Source organism: Syngnathus acus, chromosome 3 (genome assembly GCF_901709675.1).
Source record: "Syngnathus acus chromosome 3, fSynAcu1.2, whole genome shotgun sequence".
NCBI classification, from domain to species: Eukaryota; Metazoa; Chordata; class Actinopteri; order Syngnathiformes; family Syngnathidae; genus Syngnathus; species Syngnathus acus.
Genome location: NC_051089.1, coordinates 8,322,576 through 8,345,187, shown reverse-complemented (window position 1 = coordinate 8,345,187; position 22,612 = coordinate 8,322,576). Strand labels below are relative to the sequence as shown.

Below are 22,612 nucleotides of genomic sequence, written 5' to 3'. Positions count from 1 at the left end.
ATCTTTAATTAATGTAATTTAAAGGGTCGTGGATTTACTGTTTGAGTGGTGCGCATCAGAGGTGAAATTGTTATGCAAATATGTGAATAAAATGAGAAGATCTTGTTATTTGGGAAAAGAAACGAGAATGGGGGGGGGATGACACTTAATGGCATGGCATCTTTCCGCTCGCTGCACTTTCAGATGCAATCGTAGATCGAAGTCAGCCTTGTCACGTTGAGCCAAAGTGAATTCCTAACATCCAGGCCGTGGCTGTCTACTCCGGACAAATTGCATCCAATCACCCCGGGGGAATTCGGCTAATGTCTCCATCCAGAGCCGCGGGAGCGGGGAGGGAAAACAAATCAAACCGCACACTGGAGAGCGTGGAGGGGCTTATTAAAACATTTCACACACGGGGGGAGAGAGATATAGTCAGGGAGGTAATTAGGCTATACACACTTTGGACACTGTGTCTTAAACTGAATATATCAGTGGAGCACATTAAATGCATGTCTGTTGTTTTTAGGGGCAAGCAGCAGCAAGAAGCAGCAACAGGCCTTCAAAAACTAAAAAAATGCTATCGTCATTTGCAATAACAGCAAATGATTGCATAATGACCAGTTAATGTAGTTGGCCGTGTGACCTAAAGGTGAACACAAAGATGGTTGACTCGCAAGTTGTTGTCATTTTAGAATCATTTTTCTCGAGAATTCACTTCAGAATTTGCTTTATGGTCGTATAAAAACTTGAACGCACTAACTACAAGTGAGATTTTGATTTCTGACAGATTAATTTAAAAAAAAGCATGCTCAACTACTGAAGACGACTGACATGGAGAAAGAGCAGTCAATTGCATACTGCATGGAACTCATAAGTGTGGCTAATTCTTGCATCAGGTTCAAATCAACAATCAATATTCATTTTTTGCTTTTGTAGTGACAAATGTTTTTCTACTTGTCATTACTGTCACGTCTGTGGTGGATGTTACAAAAAGCCAAAGAAGAAACAAAAAAGTAGACGCTCAGTTAGCTGAAGTTTTTTTTTTTAGTGTGTAGGTCATGGAACGAAAGAAACTCAATCAAGGCAAGGATAAAATCAAACAAACAATGTAAAGTGCAATTAATCACTGGTAAGACAATCAGGCAGCGTCCATCCTGACGTCATTTGTCTCAAAGTTGATACACGCGAATCAAGAACAAGAGCGCAAAGGCCCACCGTGTACACGCGCGTGGTCACCATGGAGACGGGGATGGACATGTGCGGTATAGCTGTAAAATAGTAACCGTAAAGACCCGTTTCTCATAAAACAATGAGTGCACGCGTGCTTTTAAGGAGGGCTGGCGGTGTGCAGCGTGGTGACGGTCGAGGGAGAATGGCAGTGGACAGATTTGCGTTCACGCCTGATCAGCTTATGGAGAGCGGTGGGGGTGCAGGGAAAGGCAGCACCTGGCTTTAACCGCTGCAGCCCGTCTCTGTTTATTGACAGCCTGATAAGCAAAGGGTGAGAGTCGAGCACCCTGCTGCGTTGCACGGTACCGCCGCGCCTAATGGACGTCCCTCCAAATAATAATGGAGCAAGCAGACCAGACCTGGCCGGTCCATACCTGTCTGAGCGCCGTCCTCGTTGGGTGTCCACTTCCTGGGAGACGCACGGTCCTCACCGTTGTCCATGTATTTACTCGCCGCCTTGTTCAAATTGACACAAAACACATGCACGTCATCTTGTGAGAGAGACTCGCTGGGCTTTTAGCCTTCCTCCCTAAAAGCCAGAGCCCGATTATAGGACTGTTTTATGGAGCCTAAAAGACAAAAAAAAAAAAAAAAAAAGAGTTAAAAAAGCAACAACATAACCAACTCACCTTTCATTCATGTTTATGATTACTTGACACCCGCACTGTCCACGCTTGTTGCACACTGAGCATGCGCCAATACAACAACCAGCAGAAATACACTCAGCAGGGACCTATCACTCAGATGGATAGAATAAGAATATATCGTGCTAACTGGTGTGACACCTGAACTTCAAAAGGTGTCGTTTTCTTTGGCTGGCACTTTTATTTTATTTATCTCATCTATCCTTTCGCTCTAGATCTCTTTTAGCCTATTTACTTGCATCCATCCATCCATCCATCCATTCATCCGTCCGTCCGTCCGTCCGTCCGTCCGTCCATCCATCCATCCATCCATCCATCCATCCGTCCGTCCGTCCGTCCGTCCGTCCATCCATCCATCCATCCATCCATCCATCCATCCATCCATCCATCCATCCATCCATCCATCCATCCATCCATCCATCCATCCATGTGTTTATGTGTTATTAGGTCTGCATGATCACGGATGATGATCGCTGTAAAATAGGCTTACATGTCAAAAATTCAACATGACAAATGTTATCTCGAGACATAAACATTTGAAACCACTAACCAGATAGCAACTTATTCCAGCTTGATTCGTGAAGGGTCCCGCCCACGCCGGGCCGGGCTACCTCGATGAAGCACTTCCCCATTTTCTGCGGCCGGCGTCGCGCCTGAGCTGTGACGCAGCCTGCAGCCGCAGCCAATCACAGGAGAGCTCAGCTTGATGCTGACTAGAAAGTTGGGCTGCTAAGGAGCGCACTTTTTCCCCTCCCTTCTCGCCACTCTCCCTCATTGACATTTCCACTCGGCTACGGATCTAAAGCTTGGGCACATTTGTTCTATCGGAGGTCCATGCGTGAAACAACCTGGGAGGGTGAAAAAAGAAGAAGCGAATTTACACGAACAGAAAACGCTTGGACACACCTGCTGCTTGTGAGTTTATTCTTACCTTTAAGTGGTTGTTGTTTTCAAATTTCTCTCTTTCACTTATGTTTCAAAAAGCAAGCTGATTCACGTTTTAGTGTCCTTTATAAGACACAAAAAAAAACCATGTAATTAGTTGGATCCACCCAGGAATTAGATGCATGTCGCGCCTTGCACGCAGGCGCTCGTCAACTTGTCACTCCGACTCCAACCTGGCAACGGATATAAAATACATTCCGTATGTGATTCTCAAAGAACACATGCACCAGAGCAAAACTCCTCAACAGCAGTGCAGAAAGTCTTTATTAGTCAGCGAGGTCTACTAGTAACTGCAAGCATGTCCAGCTAGCAGCCAGTGTTAGAGCGTGAGAGTTTGTCAGGTTACTTCAGCGTTTGCTCTTGTCGCGCGTGGCGGGCCGGTGCTGTGACAACATTTGCCCCACTCTTGATCCCAGCTCGCCTGCCTTTTGCCAGGAGAAGGCTACTACACACGGGGTACTACACACGATACTTTAAAGTAATAATAATAATAATAATAATAATAATTCGTGTCCGGCACTATGTTTTTCATTCGCGCAAAATTAATGACACGAACAGAAAGTCTTCATAAAATAGACCAACTAGCAGGTGATTTTGTTGTAATATTGTTGCTCCAACCTAATTAGTCCTTGTTAAAGAGCAGATGTCCTCATGAAAGCTCCATAGAATTCACAAATGTGACAATGCAATGATTGACAGGTCATTGGAGCAAACACACACACATTTAAATGGACATTTCCGAAGTTGATTGTGTTGAATTTATTATAGTATTTATAAAATTGTACTGATAATGTACAATGAAAGAAATGCAACATTTTAACAGTTGCCATTGTATCCTTTAAAAAAGCAAACAAATGTAATATCAAGAGAAAAATAACAAAGCAGTTATATTATGCATTGCTTTTCTTTTTTTAATATACGTATTAAATTGAAATTTATATATTGATGAAATGTCATTTGAAAAACAATTTGATCGCTCTTAATCAGATTTTTCAAATTGTCATTTCACTATATTTTCAAATATGCTGCATCTAAATAATGTTTTCCATTTTCAATTGACCTTGTAAAGTGTTCAAATTGATGTTTGTTATAAGCGTACGACGCCCCATTTGTTTTTCCCCTATCTAATATTTATTTATTTATTTATTTTTCAATTTATTTATTTATTTATTTTTCAATTTATTTATTTATTTATTTATTTGTAAAGTTTCCAGATGGGGTCACAAAAAGCACATTGCCCGCGGGAGAAAATAGTGCTGAGATTAGGCTTTCTTTTCAAGGCCTGACATTAGTTGCTGCTAATCCGAATTGGGCTAATTGCTTTCCCAACATCAGACCATACAAGACCCACCCTCCCCCCCTTCCCCCTCACCTCTCCATTTGCTACTTCAGTATACGTACATGTAGGAAATATTCTGCTCCCACTGTGCTAAGCAGGCGGAGGCCCGATCGGCATGCAAGGTCTCTGAGAGGAGGCGAGAGAGGAGACAAGGATTTAGCCAGTGGGGCGGATTTACAGCTTAACCAGGAGAAATCAATAACATGAGGTATTGTTTCCAAAGAAAACTACTTGACACACTCATGTGGAATTGCAGTATTTGCCAGGAAGGAAGGTTAATAGACAGCTGAGTTTTTGACAGCTGCAGCATGTGACCACATTGAGCCGCAATAACACTTCGCATTGCGAAGGCAGACACTTATTGTTTTTGGATCAGTCTTGACATCAGAAGATGAAATACAACGGCAACTCAGATAATGTCTTCATCTCACATGATTCTTTATCAGCCTCTTGCCATCCAGATTTGATTGATAACAGTTCTACAGGTATGAGCTGCTATTAAATCCATAGTACGATGTCACAATATATGTATGATTTATGATGTGAAATTGCAGTTGCTATTTAAACTCGGACATTAGTTGTATTTCAAGTACAGAAAAAAATATCTATGGGTGCAATTCAAATATGTTATTAAATCAATAACTGTCTCAGTTCATGACAGTGCTCCAAACATTCCACATGAGAAGTCATAGTATTCATAGAACATTGTGTTAAGCGAAAACTTTCTAATCAAATGTGTTCTTAAATGTTAGTTAAAGATAATTAATAATAATAATAATAATAATAATAATATCATCATCATCATATTTTGATATATTTGAGCTTCCTAGCAATTGTTTTTACAGTTGTAAAAACCACTGTGTCCTGCGAGCCAATCCTAAATGTCACCTGCAGGCTAGCCCTTTCAAATCCAGCAAACCTGCAGTGTGTTAACAAAATCTTTCAGTGACAATGACCATATCCCCATGCATTCTAGTTATAGTGTAAAAAATGTTTTTCAATGCAGCTCATTTGTTCTAACCACTTATCTGTTTGACTTATCTCAATTGTCTATTTATCGCAAACATTGAACCTTTTTTAAACAAGTAGCGAGGATCCCATGTGGATAAATTTGTATAAGTGCGTGATGGGATGTGTGTATGTTTGTGTAGGGGGAGTGCTTTCTGTAAGTTGCATGGTCCTAGTTTTGAGCCACCAGTCCAAGTGAGGAGAAACAAGGCGGCAAAAAGGAAAGAAGCGCCATGAATGTACTCGTTTAGTTTACGGCTTGTTTGATGAAGGAGAATTGGCCAAAGTGTTGTTCCTCGCTGCGGGACCCTCACAGTGACAGTTTGGAGCCGCTCCTCTCAGCTCATTATCTCGTCGGCCCACTGAGGGCCCCCATTCAAGCAAAACCCTCTCTCTCTCTCTCTCTCTCTCTCTCTCTCTCTCTCTCTCTCTCTCTCTCTCTCTCTCTCTCTCTCTCTCTCTCTCTCTCTCTCTCTCTCTCTCTCTCTCTCTCTCTCTCTCTCTCTCTCTCTCTCTCTCTCTCTCTCTCTCTCTCTCTCTCTCTCTCTCTCTCTCTCTCTCTCTCTCTCTCTCTCTCGCTCTCTCTCTCTCTCTCTCTCTCGCTCTCTCGCTCTCTCGCTCTCTCTCTCTCCGGCTGGGTCGTTTGTCTCCTTATTGAAGGCCCTGCAGTCCGGAATGTGATGGTTGTTAGGGAGCCCTCTTTCACTTCCAAAGTGTTTTATTGATGAGCTCTGACTTCTCCCACTTTTTCACATGTCAAAGAAAGTCAAGTGTAGGCCTCCATGACTTCATTTCATCATGGTACCCCCCCCCCCCTTTACCAAGAGGAACATTTTCTCCCTTCCCCCTCCTGCATGCTTTGCCCCTTTGCACACCCCCTCTTTGCTCCATGCAACTCTTCCTTTTAGGGTTCCCCTCTCCGCCATTTTGGGCGCAGAGGGGTTGCTTTTGGGGTGCGATGAGGTGTGCCCTAATAAGGCTGCCATTCACCCAGCGCCGTTTTATTATCAGGGAGCGTGTGGCCATGGCTACACACTCATTTGCTCCACTTTTATTTACGCGTGCTATTTGCTGCACGTCAGGCCGCCGGAGTGACGTCGGCCTTTGCCGCGCAAATGTGTCCATAAAAAGCAGCCGAGCTTGCCTAAAGGCTGCCTCTTGTTGACAGGAGGGGAGGGAAGGGGGAGGAGGAGGTGGGTGGGTTGGTTTGGGGGGCTGATACCCAAAAGAGTCAACAAAAGCACGTGGTGGCCATACATGTAGAGTATGCTTTTTTTTTTTGCACTGGCAAACAATTAAAAATTGCACTACATCGCAAGATATGAAAGCAATTTCCCCCAAAACAACAAAGGAATCACTTTTCATTTTTTCTTTACATGTTATTTATTGTAATGTATTTGATTAAAAACTTTTGAGGTTACACATTAAGCGTGCATCTATAGACAATTAAGGAAGTAGTAAAGTAAAAAGTTCTTAAATCAAGGTCGGGAAGTTCCCGAATGTGTTTCTTTGGGTTGGTGTACTATATACTTATCTTAGTGGTTTCGTAGCAAACATTAATGCCAAATAGTTCTCAAATATTAATCCATGTTACGAACAACAGTGTGGAACATTGAACTTTTGAAGAACCAGAGTAAACATGCAGCCTGCAGAACATGACAACTAAATTACTGATACATTATTTCAGAAATTATTCAGTGGTTAAAGCAACTGTCAAAATTGCATGACTACAGTACAGTACAGTACAGTACAATAATGAAACAGCAACCAACACAGATATAATATAACCAATTAAATCACTTGAACAATGCACTAAAAACCGCAAATTGGAAAAATTGTCACTCGCTCCATTTTGTCACCGCGTAGTTGGAGTTTACAGCATAATAAAAAGATGTGCTCTGTGCAATATTTATACAATACAATCACAAATCTTACTTTATAGGTAAAGATACATTGAAAGAAAATGCACCTTTTTTATTTTACAAAAGAAATTCACAAATGTCCCCATTGTAAGCCTAACAAGCGCAATCAACTTGCTTTGTATAGAGCTAATTTGGATATTTGTTCTGCATTGCTCATGGTTAATCGCACCATGCTCAGATCAATATACTTATCCTCATAGACTTATCTGTACAATAATTCATCATTGTCATTGATTATTTTCTGGAGAAAGTGATGAGGTGTTGACTTTATTTTTTTAATTAATTAATTAATTAATTAATTATTATTATTTTTTTTGTTTTTGTTAGTTTTTTATTGGTTCCCACTCGTGCACTTCCGTGGGCTATATGTATTTATTTATTTATTATACGAAGACGCGCAAACACTGCGTGGTCTCTGTAGAAATGCTTCAGCAGTGTTCCTCTCCCTTTTCCCCCCAATATTCAGCAAATGAACGCATCATCCTATTTGCATGCACGGGTCTGATTAGAGGTTTTTTTTTTTAGGGGGGGGGGGGTGAGGGAAGCGGGGCAGTCCCCCCCCCCCCACACACATCTTTTCTCTCGCTGTGACTCGGCCCAGTTTCCCGCTTTTGGCTGTGGCGCAGGGGTGGGGGTCGTGGTGGTGGGGTGGGTTGGTGTTTATGTGTTGGGGGGTTGGGGTGGGGGTAATGATGACAGAGGTCGGGTCGCGCTAATGGGCCAGTGAAGAGCGGCGGAGCAGGAGGAAGGAGCACATACATTAATACACTTGTTCTCCCTTCTCCAATCAGCATAGGTGTGTTCATTCTTTCTCTTACCTCCTCCTTCCTCTACGACGCCCCCTCCCCTCCCTTCTCTCTCTCTCTCTCCCTCGCTTCCCCACTCTCTCTCTTGCCCACTCTCTCATTTGCTCTCTCCCACGCCAGCGCACATCCACGCCAAACTCGCTGCGTTCTGACATCTGAGTTCACTGTCAATCTCTGTCTCCTTCGCAGGGATATCCCCTCCGTCTCCTTTTCCTCTCCAGCACCCTTTTGGAAACTAATTTTTTTTTTTCACACGGCCTCTCGCTCCTTCACTTCCACGAGAGAAGACCGGTCATCACCGTGGTTTTTTTTCCTCCCTTATTTTTTTTCTTTCTCTGTGTGGGCCGTGGACAACACGCTGCATAATTTGGTTTTGACAGCGACAGGATGCCCCAAAAAGGTAAGATTTAAAAAAATGATCTTTTCCCTCTCCTACCTCCTAATGTTTATATTTCTGTTTAATATGTACTATTTAACCGTAATGTACTTTTTAGATTAGACCAACTTTACGGCTGTCAAAAAGTAGGCAACGAAATTGCCTCCTACTATTTTGTAACCAATTCAGCATGCGCTATTTTGCCGTATTTAGACGGGAGTAAAAAAGTCACGTTGGGCCAGGCCAGTGATCATCGTGGAGAATTGGGCGCAATGACCCGTTGAGAAAAGGCGTCAGATTGATTCATGCCGACCACTCAGCCAAGAGGCTTCTTGCAGGAAAAAAGGGCAACGGAGGCCCCCTTTTAGACTAATTAATTACATCAAGAAAATTCCCCCGAAATTGTTTTTTCATTTGCTAACTTCATTTCCTATCAAATTAAAAATTCCAAATTTAATCGAGAAATTAACATTTTCACCAGAAATAGTCATTTTGACAGAGCAAACACGTCCGCAATGAAACTATTTTGTATAACGATACAAGTCAAAAGGAAATATAAGTATTGCTGCTACAAGACTAATTCATTTTCATTTTTGGTGCGTTTTTAAACAAAACGACATATCACGACTGTAATTTCTAATAATAAATAAAACAAGTGCAATTTAGTTTTCTACTAAAAAGGCTGCCTACCCATGTTGATTTTTACAGAAAGCACCGGCGTCATATTTTATAATTTGAAGCCACTTGCAAAGAAAAAAAAAAAAGGGAGGCCTGCGTGTGTGTGCGTGTGTTTCAATAAGCATATTGAATTAAGACATTGTTGTTCCGGATTAGCGCAGCAAAAGAAATGCAGATTAGATGGTATGGTTAACCCCGGGAACAACAACGTTTGAGCTTTCGACCTATAATAAATGATTAACCACATGCGCCATCCAAGCTTCAAAGCTAAACAAAGTGCACTGTCACCTAAGCTGATCTTTTCAGTTATTTTTTTAATAATCATTTTTGATTAATTATGACGTACTTTTATTATATATTTTTTCAATTTTTTTCAACGCGCTTCCGTGTGATGGAATTTTAAGTGTGATTAATGACGAGCAAGTGAACTCGGTACGAGGCCATTTTATTCGTGACCACAACACAACTGTGCATGAAAAAAACAAAAAAAAACTTCTCCTCACTGCCCCCCACCTTTTTTCCTTATCTGTCCCCCCAATTGAAAAGCTTCTTCTAATGCATTTGTCTTTCCCCAATTGAGCGCCCTACTGCGCTCTTGTGTCTCTGGACGCGCTTTACAACCGCCACCAAACAAGAACCAAATATTGAACCGCGAGAAATAATTCAGTTTCTCCTATTTACGAATAAAAAAAAAACGCGAAACAAAAACAGCATTCACATTCACACTGTGGCTGCACCGGGGTCACGGTCGCATGTGTGTGAGAGAATGTGTGTGTGTGTGAATGGTCCCGAAGGGGGTGGGATGCGTGCCTCCGGCTCTTTGTATTAATGTGAACTTGTTGGTGTGTTTAGTTGGGAAGCTGTGCGTGTTTGTAGCGGCCCAGGGCGAGCTGTCGCCCCGGGTTTGAGGGAGCCCATGAGGGGCTGCATTGTTGACGACTGGACACTCCCACCCTCCCGAGCCCGGACGCTTTATTTTTTTTTTTAGCACTGTCACCGCAGACTTTAAGAGTGAAATGAAGTTAGAAAGCAAATAAAAAAAAATAAAATGATCGTGGGTGTCAAACTCAAGGCATTTTGGCTAAATCCGTCACAGCCCGTAAATAATAAGCATCATTTGATCCGAAAAGATTATACAATAAAGATTGTGCTAACAAAAAAAATCGAAATAATTTGAATGACAATTGTATATTTGACAGTCTTTATCAACCATTCTGCTTTCAAAACGAGTTGGTTAAAAACTGGTCATGAATCCAATCGAGGGGAAATCTGAGCGTTGCGCTCAAGAAGGTGTGGCCGGCAGGGGTGAAAAGGAGTTTGACACTTTGAATTTAATGAAGCGGAATTTAGTACATCAGTATAGCTTTGGCTGTGCTAATGTCTTGTTTTGCTCTGTCCTATAGGGAGGCATTAAGTAGTGAAAACGGCAGATGATTGACTAAATTGTAATACAGTGGACAGTCAACTCTGTTTCCAGGCAAGTTTAAAATACAAATACAAACATACAACACCAACGAGGATGCTAAACTTAAACTGCACTAAACAACTAAATTTTTTAAAAAGGAAGGAGATGACAGAAACCTATTTAGAAAATGTGTGTTGTGTGTGTGGCTTTATTTTTATTTTATTTTCTTGGAGTGTGATGCTAACCTATTTTTATGATTTTCCCTGTGACGCTCAGAGTACCACAATCAAGCCACGTGGGAGTCTGGCGTAGCCTCAATGATGCAGAACAGTAAGTTTGGTTTTTAAATTCTTTATTTGCTGTTTTAATTGTGTGTGTTTGCATGACGTAAGTAACCCACCCTGACATTAGCCCCTGGTTGTTACGGTGCATAGGTTAGGAGAAAAAAGGAGGAGGAAACGTATTCTCGGCCCCCATTTGCATGACTGACATTACAAGAAGGGATATTGTCACTTTTGACAGCCATTTCATGCTGTAATTTATTTATGTATTTATTTATTTATTTCGCAATAAAAGTTATTCTTGAACAAAATAGATAAAATGTGTGTGTGTGGGGGGGGGGGGGGGAGGCTGTGCTATTTTCTTGCTGCCTGAGTTGCTATTAAATAATTGCACAGGCGCCTGCATTAGCGTTAAAGCTGTCCGCAGCTATGCTTGCATGAAACATGAGCGCAAAGAAAGAATGTCTTTTATGCAAACGAGCGCATCATCTTCCAACACACACACACACCGCATACACAAGTGGCTAGACCGGAAGTTGCGCCTTATTGAAGTCGGGTCCCTTGTGCGTTGAATGCTGTCTAATTCCTGGTGACAAACAACAAGCAAAAAAAAAAAAAAAAGGTTAAACATGAACGTTTTCTCTCTTGCTGCTGGACAAGAGGTGTATGACATCTGTGATGAAGGTGTGTGCAATAACTTTATTACATTACATCCTCCATATGCACTCGTGTCTGTGCTGTAATGTGTGCGCAAAATAGTTTGGATGTGAGGAGCGTCGGGGGCAGAAAACGCGTCTTTTACGCACGGACCTAAATGGCTTTGGCGCGAGATGTCTGCCGCGAGGGGGGTCTTCCACGGGCCCACGGGTTGTCCAGAGGTCGCGGCGGGCCTCGCTCGTCTTTTGTGCCTAATAACTCCTGGGTGTACATGGCGGGGAGCGTCCAAAATGACACCATATGCTTTGCCGCAATAGACTACAAGGCGCGTAATCAGCGCCAGCGGGCACTTGAGGGAATTGTGCCCTGATTAAGACTTGTACGTGACAGCTTTTATCGATCCGGAGTGTTTTTCTTTGGGTGATTTATGTGAAATATGACATTGGTGAAGGCGCCGTATAACGCGGCCTAACAAGTCTATTAATTCCGCCTAATCCTGGAATTAGCAATGAGCAAGAGGGATGATAGTGGATTTAGCATCAATCACATCCACGCATGATGGAAGATTATTACACGGGGCGGTCAAAGGGGGATGCGGGCCCTCTTTTGATCCAATCGAGAAGCACACAAACACGGCTGCAGTGTGCATTTGTTGTCAAATACAAACAGGGATGCGAAGAGCAGAGGGAGGAGGGAGGAGGAGCGGAGGAAAAAAAACACTAGATGTCACTTTTAATATGTTAAGAATCCAGGCGCGCCCTCGTTTGTGTGACCGCGCGCAGCCCCCCACCCTCAGGCCACCTTAAAACCAAAGTCTCCCCTCGGAGGGTAAACGAGTAGCGTCCAATTGGGTCTGAGTGATATCCAAATGCAGACAGAAAGGGTCGTTTTTATCATGCTACCATTTGTCGTGACGATGCGATTTCGCAGCGCGGGAGCCGTGTCACAAAGTGACGTGGCTGCCACAAAGTGCTCAAACTGATCTTTTCAATTAGCCTCCCGTGCATGATCCGAGGCGACTTCCGCCCATTCCCAGAAATTAAGCTCAAACTTGACGTGCGGCGAGCTTTATTTTCAAGACAAATGTCAGCCAGGCTCATCATATTTGCTTCCCCCCCTCGTCTATATTTGGAGCTTATTTATTGCTAAGGAGCCCTGGCTCCGCGAGCCAATGTAGCGGGAGGCAGCGTAGGGGAAAGAAGACGGCAGACGCGGACACGGAGCGTGGGGCGGCCACTCGCGGGAGTCCACGCTCCCTTTCGGCTTCAGGTTTGCGGGGCTCCCAACTACTTCTACATCCTTTACAACGAGACATTTCATCCTTAACGCGACACTTTTTGAAAATACTCTTGCATGTTTTTGGACTTGTACCTCTTGTACGACAGCCTATTCAACCCGTTCGTGTTTGTGTCAGGGATGGATAGAGGTGCCGATGTTATCATACGCTACACGGCGACTGTGCTATTTGAAAGGCAACATGTGCATGATTTTTTTTCTGAAGCCAGAGGCGCGCTCGATAGACACCGCTGGTGTATTATAATTTAGAAGCTTTTGTGTGCAAGAATAAACTAATTTGTATTTTTGTTCTCCGGTGCTCGGTGTTATACTTTTTTTTTTTTTTTTAAGTGTGTGATTGGCCTCCCGTGTGCCCACGCAGGTCACAGCGGCGTCAACCAGCTCGGCGGCGTGTTCGTAAACGGCAGACCGCTGCCGGACTCCACCAGGCAGAAAATTGTAGAACTCGCCCACAGCGGTGCTCGACCCTGCGACATCTCCCGAATACTACAGGTGGGCAAGTGGCTTTTCTATCATTCGTTTTATTTTATTTTGTCGATAATTTTATTTTTGTTTTAGCGTCAAAGCAGCTTGTACGCAGGCAGTGCGCACACGCAAGCGTTATGCTATTCTTTGGACACCGGACACAGGAGAAGAAGATTAAAAAAAGACATGCCTGTTCTAAAAAAACTAAAAATAGATTTATTGTAGAAAATGCCTAATGTACCATTCAAGGCATATTTTCTGTGTTTATAGACCCATGATGAAGTCCAAGTGGTGGACAGTGAAAAGGTGATAATGACTTGAACGCCATCACAAAAATTCCCCGGATAGTCCTAAATAATGGATGTGAATTGTGTCTTTTGATCTCCATCCAGGTGTCCAACGGCTGCGTGAGCAAAATTCTGGGCCGCTACTATGAGACCGGCTCCATAAGACCGCGGGCCATCGGCGGGAGCAAGCCCCGGGTCGCCACGCCGGAAGTGGTTGCCAAGATCGCGCAGTACAAGCGAGAGTGTCCGTCAATCTTCGCCTGGGAGATCCGCGACCGTCTTTTATCGGAGGGCATCTGCACCAACGACAACATACCCAGTGTAAGATTACACACACACGCGCGCGAGCGCACACACGAGCATAACTTGCGTGCATGATTACATTAGCTCCATCTGATGACTTTTGTTGTGTTTGTGCGCGCAGTGAGCATCCAACCATTCACTCGTATTAATGCGCAATGCAAAGTGCGCGCGCCTCTGCCAATTAGGCGTATTTTACGCACACTTTACGCGCACGTTCCCCTCTCATCCACGCCGTCTCCCGCCCCCCCCCCTCCCTTCCAGGTGTCATCGATAAACCGAGTCCTCCGCAACCTGGCGAGTGAGAAGCAACAGATGGGCGCAGATGGCATGTATGACAAGCTGAGGATGCTCAACGGTCAGACAGGAAGTTGGGGGACCCGGCCCGGCTGGTACCCCGGAACATCGGTGCCGGGCCAGCCCAATCAAGGTGAGCCCCCTCCCAAATCAGCAAATGATATTGCGCTGCTTCCGGTTGCAAACAATAGGCCCAAGCCTGCGTACGCGGCCTCAATGCCTCCACTGTCTCTGGCGTGGACGTGCGTGACAGCGGCGAAATGTGCGTGCACAAAGGAATGTTTCCGTCCACACGCAATGACGGCTGATGGGAAAAACTCCTCCACGCAACGTGTAATTGCTCATTAGCAGGGGCCTTTGTCTAGCGTTCTCTCTGCCTGTCTCCCTCCCTCTTATTTGTGACGAGCGCGGAGGCGCGAAAGAAGGCAAGCCCGACGGCAGGGCCTTCAAATGCAAAGCAAATAAATAGCTTCTATAGATTTAGTCGGCGAAAAGCGGAAGTGGTGCGAGTGAGGCGCAGCAAATAACCATTTGCTTAATTGTTTGGACGTCATTTGGACACGTGGTGGTGGCTATTAAGGAGCATTAATGCGGAAACGATCACATTAGTCACAATTCATTATCATCATCATCATTATTATTGCTATTTTAAGATGCATATGTTGATATATGGCGACGGTGATTATCAACGCGCAACGTTAATATAATGTTTAATCACAATTATAATGCACTTGTTGGATTCGTTAATGAAAAAATAATTACATTTTCATGATAATATAATAATAATAATAATGATAATAATAATAATATTAATAATAAAAGCTTTACTACAGAATGCTATAAGGCCTGTCGAAAGGGTCGATACCTCATACCGACAATAATGATGACGTAATCAATGAGTTGCACGCCCCCTCCCCGAGTACCGTTGAGGACTTCACTCCCAATTTAATTGGAATCGAAGTTCAAAGTTGTTTAATGCAGATGAAAATTCGTATTGCGATCAGTATAAAATGCAGCAATAAAACACACCACTCCTATGAACATTAACAACAATTAATGACATTAATAACATTATATTATTATAAATGTATTATTATATCGTTATAACATTTATTATTATTAGTATTATTATTATAAAATGAACCTGTGCCACTAAAAAGGGTACTAATACTGTTGTTAAAAAATAAACACAAACAAATGATCAATAAAAACACTATTAACAACTAACAGTATTACATATAATAATAATAATACTAGTCAGTAATAATAATGATAATGAAATAATAATAATAATAATATAATAATAATAAAATAATAATAATGATAATATTATTAATAATAACACATTTGTTAAACTAAAAACAAAACCACCAAAAGTCACATATAACTGGTATCTATAATACTGCTCATAAGAGGGTTACAAGTGTCCCTAAAAAGATATTTTCAATCCCCATAAATCGACCGTCATGTGCTGCCTTTAAATCCCGTCTATCGGATTTAGTCTGTCACTTTCTTTTTCATTTTTAAGCGTTTTCTCAAGTGTTTTGATCTGGCCTCAGCGGCTGAGAGGTGCCGCAATTGTTTTGCTATCTTTATTCTCTTTTTCCCCTGCCTGCTTTTTGTGCTGGAGCGTTTCCACCTGACTGGCTGAGACATCGCGATACTAAAGAATGCGTTTATTTCCCGATGTTTTTTTTTTTCCCAAAGAAAACAAATCCCATCTTGCATCGTCACCGGGTCTGACCCACGGATAATAGCTGCACAACCACCCAAAGTATTGGGGTGTTGGAGAATATACTTGCGTCTGCTATTTAATTTGATGTGCAGGAACGTTTTCACCCTCACTTTCTCGACGTGATAATGATGTCCAACAAGTGGGACACACATTAGTCGATAAGCCTTTTTATTTAAGGTGGGGGCGGGCGAGGGGCTGCCTTGCCCTCCTCGTGGTGGTGAATAGATTGGCCTTATTTTGGCGTTGTTTGGAGGGGTGAGTGCAAGGGAGGGCTTGCATGCTCTCGCCTCACTCATTTGTTTCCAATTGAGGACAGAAATCCTGAGTGGCGTGGACGTGATTAATGATGCTAGTGGCGAAGGGTTAACACACTGGACTCAAAGCTCTCCCCACGGACACAATGGCAAAAGGACTGCGGCCTGCGCAGCTCCAGTGGGAGAGGATCCTTTTGTCATCCACCCCCTCGAAGCGCACATTACACCCACCACGGACTGGCTGTTCGTCCCTGCCTGTGTCCACAGTTTAATGGTTTCCCTTTACTCCTCAAGCTATTGTATCGTCCTGAAAAGCCTCCTCTGCTATTCAAAATAAAGTTGGTGGTCACCTCAATGGATATACCGACGCCCATATGGGAACCACCATTGAGCCTGTAGGTGCGGGTGGGGGAAGGAGGGAGGAAGGGGGTGCAAGTGAGTTTGGGTTTTTAAAAACATGTCTCTGAAAAGAGGACGGCCACGTCTTGACATTTCTCTTCCCTTTTGACAACATGCAGCATTGTGGTAGCGTTGAGTTGAACATCCCAGCCTGTTTGTGTTCCCACAATATTTTATAAACAATACAGTGAAAGATCTGACACCGTCCAACGGTGGTCAACCTCGGATTTATTTGTATAAAAAATGGACTTTAAACTAACCCAACCATTGTGGGGATTACAATAAACATTCTTCATTTGAACTGTTCAGTTACTCCAATCTGATTTCGTTGTCAAATTCACTTTTGAACGTTTATAGAAAACTAGAAGAAAAAAAAAAACCTCCGAAACAAAAACGACCTGGATGACTGCATAGACATGAAGACCCGTCCGCTCACCTTCACCCTTAAAAAAACAAGCACATTGCCATATATTTAAAATAACCTATAATAGCAACTGGGCTATTAGTTTAACGATGTGTTTTCCCCTACCCCCCTCATAGACGGCTGCCAGCCGCAAGACGGCGTCGGAGAAAACACAAATTCCATCAGCTCAAACGGCGAGGACTCGGAGGAGACTCAGATGCGCCTGCAGCTCAAGAGGAAGCTGCAGAGAAACCGCACCTCCTTCACGCAGGAGCAGATCGAGGCGCTGGAGAAAGGTACGCACGTCATACACGCACGGATGCACTTATGTGCGCATGCACGAGTGTGCGTGCACGCACGCATAACAGGCTGCTTTTTTTTTTTTTTTTATCATTAGAGTTTCATATTGTACAGAAAATGTTTTTGTTTTAGTTACGTTGGTTAGCTACACGACAACAAATATTAGACATGGGAATCAAGCATCAATTAAAATTGAGTATTGTTATCTCTGTAAAGGTGGATTTATACAGCATTAGTTTAACGTAGTATGTAGTGGTCGGTGTGTCTGAAACACCTTAATCATAAAATGTTGTGGTTACACAGGTTTTACTAATAAAGATCATGTGTAAAAATATTTCTACTGCTTTGGAAAAAAAATAAGAGATAAATAAGTTTGGTATTTTAACTTGTTCATGATTTGAAGTGATTCTCAAACTTCTCACAACAAATACAACATACAAAATATACTCTGCTCTCTACCATCAGGATCAATTTTAATATACATTAGAGGTCGGCCAACAATGTGCATATATGTAAATAAAAAACGACTTAAATAATGATCAAAAGTAAATATGGTGCATATAAGTTCAAGGAAAGTGTATTAAATACAAGTTTAAAAACAAACTGTTTTTAAAGATTAAACACAAATGTACTAAAAAGTTAAATACAACTGAATCGTGGACTTGTGTAGTAATTATTTTGTGTACCACAAGGGGAACATGTACCACAATTTCGAAACACTTGTCCAACTGACAATATTTGTATTTAATATTTTTATGAACTACTGTGCTCATATCCAACATTTATATTGCAGAATTTGAGAGAACTCATTACCCAGACGTATTTGCACGAGAGAGACTAGCGGCCAAAATTGACCTCCCAGAAGCAAGAATACAAGTGAGCATCCGTTTAGTAAGATTTCTTCCTCGATGCTCAAAGGAGTCTTGTCAACTAAGAGGTTGTGTTGCCCTTGTTGCAGGTGTGGTTCTCCAACAGGAGAGCAAAGTGGAGGCGGGAGGAGAAGCTTCGCAACCAGCGTCGACAGGCCAGCAACTCTTCCAGTCACATTCCCATCAGCAGCAGCTTCAGCACCAGCGTGTACCAGGCCATCCCGCAGCCCACCACACCTGGTACGTACACCACTACCGCTAGAATTTTATACAGGTGTTAAAAAAACACCTGTAATATTAAAGTGTACAGGGCAATAAAATAGTCAGGTCCCAAGTTTATGACGACGGAGCAATGAGTTGTGTCTCAGATTCGCTTCACACAAATCCCACTTTAACATTCTTGAGTGTAGTGCGAGTGTAAAAATCCACCGTCAATATTAAAAGGTAAAAGGAATAAAACACTCCAGTCTTCACTTTAATGACGTCAGTGTAATGACTTGCATCCGACGAGTTATATTCAAATGTGCCTCCCGAATCTAACATCTTCAAAATTGAATCAAAATTATTTCATATACTAAAAATGTGGCCCTGACTCTTTGGATTTACATCCCCAGAATTGTGAGTACAGTAAATGTAAGAAGACCCAGGCCTTTTTATACTCATTTTCATTGCAGGAAATATGAACTTCTAAATGTATCAGTCTCATCATATTCTTATACAAACACAACAAATGAATGGATAACAAAAACAAAAAACTAATCTGATCCATATTTCTAGTAGTAGGCTTTTTAACAAAAAAAAAAAAAAAGATTTTGCTGGTACCTCTACGTCTATTAGTCTTCTTAGTCTTCTTAGTCTTATTTCTAACATATGGCACCCACACACCCCACTGTATAATATAAATATCCCATACTGAAGCACAAGTTTTTTTTAATGTTTTTGGAAAACAAACAAAAAAATGGTCTTGCCTTGATTCATCCTTTACAGATGACTGAAGGACTGACAAAGACAACAAGAAAAGAACAACACGATTTTAAACAGCCACCAGAGGTGGTTCCAGGATTTTTTCTCTCCCGGACTTAAAGGGGGGCTTGACCAATGCATACTGGGGCTGAGATAATAATAATGTATAGATCTATTTTAGAATATTAAAACAAATGCTGGATCAGGTTACCTGTGGTGACACACTTCAAGTACATTAGTTAAAGCCAACACATGACGGAAAAGCTCATAAATGGAATGATGACCACAATCTTGTGGCAGTCAGGGCCGCACCTAGTCAACATTTTGTTCATTTCATGACAGTTGTTAGTGACTGACGTGTGACCGGCTGCAGTGACACTGATTGGGCCAAACCAAAACAAGTCAACGGTTCTGAAAAACAAAATCACTGTTGTGCACTTGTGGTGGCGACACAGGATAAAATCTTTGATGGGTGAACGCAAACTAAGCAGACATATTTGTCTTTCTATTTGTTGAAAATATAATCTGCTTCCTGGCACTTGATGGGTGTCTGCCATCTAGAGGTGAACATTGTTATTACAACTTAAAACGAGTCCACTGCAGTGAATGATTTTATATAAAAAAAAAAACGGTGTGAGTACAGACTGCTAATTGTTCATTCCTGTTCTAAAGTAGTTTTAATCTCTCCTATCCCTCCAGTGTCGTTCACCTCGGGGTCCATGTTGGGCCGAGCCGACTCAGCCCTCACCAACACTTACAGCGCACTGCCCCCAATGCCCAGCTTCACCATGGCCAACAATCTACCTATGCAAGTAAGTGGATATAAAATTAGCCGGCGCAAGCACGAGCTCACGGGCCCATCAATTGAGTACGATCAGACCCGACTATTGCGCTAATGTCCACATTCTCCCCCCTTCCGTCCACTTTTAGCCCAGCCAGACCTCCTCCTATTCCTGCATGCTGCCTACCAGTCCGCCTGTGAACGGGCGCAGCTACGAAACATACACGCCCCCGCATATGCAGGCACATATGAACAGCCAATCAATGACCGCTTCTGGTACCACCTCAACAGGTAGGCCGACAGTTCATTGTTTACCCAGCATGCTCGGGTGAGGGAAAATAAAGTAGTTGCCGTGGCGGCGCGCCAGTCATCTGCCACCTTTCCTAATTAGGCGCTACTACATCATGTGTATTTCATTTGGTTTAGGATTGAGCCCATAGTTTAGTTCCGGTCCATTAAGGGGGGGGCAGTCGTATATATACTGCTTATAGACGACAGCACTTAATGACGCAGAAGCACATTTCCTCTGTGCTAAATTGCTAATTAACGTGATTCATCGGCACTTGTACTCACTATTTAAATGCCAACGCGTGCGCAGCCTCCTTTTTTACAGCGACCGCTCGCTCACCTGTTCGCAAGGCTAACGCCGGCAGACTGGGTTACAGAGTAAAATCTGGACTGGTCGCCAGACGATTTACAGACATTCACAACTATGGACAATTTTGAATCTTGACTAAATTTAACATGCACGAAAAACCACACGCCTTTTTCATGGGAAAGTCTGGCAAGAATTTTGAAGATCCATTCATTCATTTTCTAAAGCTCGCCCTTATCTGCACCAATTCCATTCACTAACAGTCTACAGTTGCCACTTGGGTGATTGTGAATAGTATGTTATTTTTTTGAGATACAACTTCTGATGAAGAAATGCAGTTCACGCAGGGGGTGTGGCCTACCGGAAGTAGAGCACTGTGTGCAGTGCAGATAAACATGATTTGCATAAAGATTTGGGTTGCTGTGTGGTTCCAAATTTATATATATATTTTTAATAGTTTACACAACATGTTAAGATCATTCAGGAGTTTTCATATCAATACTCGCCACTGAAATGAAAGGGCAAACTGACAATAATAATACAATAATTCATAATTTCAGCCAATGTGTACAATGTTCTCTGTTCTAGTCCAAATGCAGATTAATACTACCATTTTGGAATACAAATTAAGCAGATCCCCCCTCGTGTTTTTATCAGGCTGACAATTTGCCACTTGCTGTCAACTGAAAATCCTCATTAAGGTTGCAACATGTAATGATGGTCATGCCACACCTGTTTGCTGGGATTGGTCACGTGATACTCGCAAGGTCGCCATTCCGCATGTGATTTTTAGTTGACGGGATAAAAAAAGGTGGATTTTTCTGCTTCATTCAAATTCCACTAAAGACCTATTAATCAGAATGCCATGACTCGCCTGGGCAAATAGCACATTATATTGTAAAGACAATTTTTGACTTGACTCGAATTTTTTTTTTAAATTCACAATTATGCATACATTTCATTACATGACCCTTTGAACTGACTCACGTGTGTCTTTGTGCACAGGACTCATCTCTCCTGGAGTGTCTGTCCCAGTGCAAGTCCCCGGGAGCGAGCCTGACATGTCTCAGTACTGGTCTCGACTACAGTAGAGAGAAGAGCTACTTCACCTTGTGAGCTCCAACGCGGACCTCCTCATACACACACTCCACACACACATATACACAGAAGAGGAGGTGAATGGGGACTTGCGTAGCTCCGGGCACATTCAAACGAGGACAGGATAAAAAAAAGACAAATGGACCTCTGTAAAAGTGCCCAGTGTTACATTTTTATGGAACAAACAAACAAAAAAAAAAGAAAGATTTTTTTTTTTTTTTTTTTTTTTTTTTTTTACAATTTCCAGTCATTGTTTCCTCTTTTCTTTCTGGTGTGTTAGTAAATGGCCATTTGTATGTGAATATGAACGATCAAGTGCTGATAGATGGACTACTAGGAAACCATGTTGTCGACACTCTGCCATGACTATCTTTTAATGTGCTTATATCCAGACGCTCTGTGCATGGACGCTGTTGCATATCATGACTGGAGGGAAGACCCTTTGAAAAACTATTTATTGTCCCCACGAGGAAAGAGGCTGCAGTCCAACACACACATGCACACACACAGATTGCTTTGTAAAGCAATCCAACTGGGACCTCTGCCGCATCTCGCGAGGACCAATGTGGAAGCCTGTAGTCTGTAAATGGTAGACTGCGTCTTTGCTCTAATTTCTTTTGTTTCTTGTCCAAATGTAAAGTACTTGTCTTCCCTCAAGAGAGAGAATGAGAGAGAGAAAATTCTCCAATAAAAGTTGATTTCATTTACAACCCCTTCCTCCTCCCCCCCACCAAGAATATTCTATAAATGTTCCATGCATCATCATAAAGTACATTCTTTAGGGTCAGGTACAATTTGTCTCTTAGCTATAGTTGTAATATAGTGTCCTATGGTCAAAAAACTGTGTGCGACTAGAAATATTTAATTCTTATAATTATGATTAAACATTGCTTGACAGAGTTTTAAACTTAAGTGTTTGGCAGTTGTTTACAAGTACATATCAGATTTAATCATTGTTGATTGTAAAACAGACCAAAGCCTTTGTATTTCATCTAGTACACAATGTTTTTTTTCTAAAAGATATTAGTCTTGTGTTGCAACATTTTGTAAACACGTCTTGGGTTCGACGACATCGGCTTCGAGTTTGTACAACTGCGGCAGAGCCCCGCGGTCCTTATTTATAATTGAAGACCATGGGAGGTTTTTTTTTTTCCTCGCATCATCTATCATGCTCTTTTACTTTTGTTCTATTTTATTTTCATGTCGGTGTGTATGTAGAACATGGACACATATGGGGTTTACGTCTGGGCAAATGGAGATAAAAATGTCGACACTGTCTCTTTAAATATTTCAATTT

At 42.3% G+C, this 22,612-nt stretch overlaps 1 protein-coding gene across 8 annotated transcripts; it reads left to right on the top strand.

Moving 5' to 3' along the window:
- The first annotated feature begins 2,603 nt into the window (after nucleotides 1-2,603).
- pax6b (paired box 6b) lies at nucleotides 2,604-22,530 on the top strand. Of its 8 annotated transcripts, none has more exons than XM_037247181.1 (14): nucleotides 2,604-2,771; nucleotides 8,066-8,276; nucleotides 10,334-10,665; nucleotides 11,277-11,300; nucleotides 12,931-13,061; nucleotides 13,305-13,340; nucleotides 13,427-13,642; nucleotides 13,886-14,051; nucleotides 16,847-17,005; nucleotides 17,803-17,885; nucleotides 17,968-18,118; nucleotides 19,541-19,653; nucleotides 19,772-19,913; nucleotides 21,223-22,530. In XM_037247181.1, exons 3-14 carry the CDS (start codon nucleotides 10,653-10,655, stop codon nucleotides 21,306-21,308), a joined length of 1,320 nt encoding a protein of 439 aa, XP_037103076.1. In that variant the 5' UTR covers nucleotides 2,604-2,771; nucleotides 8,066-8,276; nucleotides 10,334-10,652; the 3' UTR covers nucleotides 21,309-22,530. The 8 variants fall into 8 exon arrangements, with proteins under 8 accessions (XP_037103076.1, XP_037103070.1, XP_037103074.1 ...); XM_037247175.1 differs by having other exon boundaries at nucleotides 2,605-2,771; nucleotides 10,612-10,665; XM_037247178.1 differs by lacking the exon at nucleotides 2,604-2,771 and adding an exon at nucleotides 7,790-7,866 and having other exon boundaries at nucleotides 10,612-10,665.
- The last annotated feature ends 82 nt before the right edge of the window (nucleotides 22,531-22,612 follow it).

Bases quoted from the DNA above. Each gene is read 5' to 3' on its own strand.
- pax6b (XM_037247175.1), top strand. The intron at 18,119-19,540 runs GTACGTACACCA...CTATCCCTCCAG, and splicing joins CCCGCAGCCCACCACACCTG to TGTCGTTCACCTCGGGGTCC. The intron at 19,654-19,771 runs GTAAGTGGATAT...GTCCACTTTTAG, and splicing joins CCAACAATCTACCTATGCAA to CCCAGCCAGACCTCCTCCTA.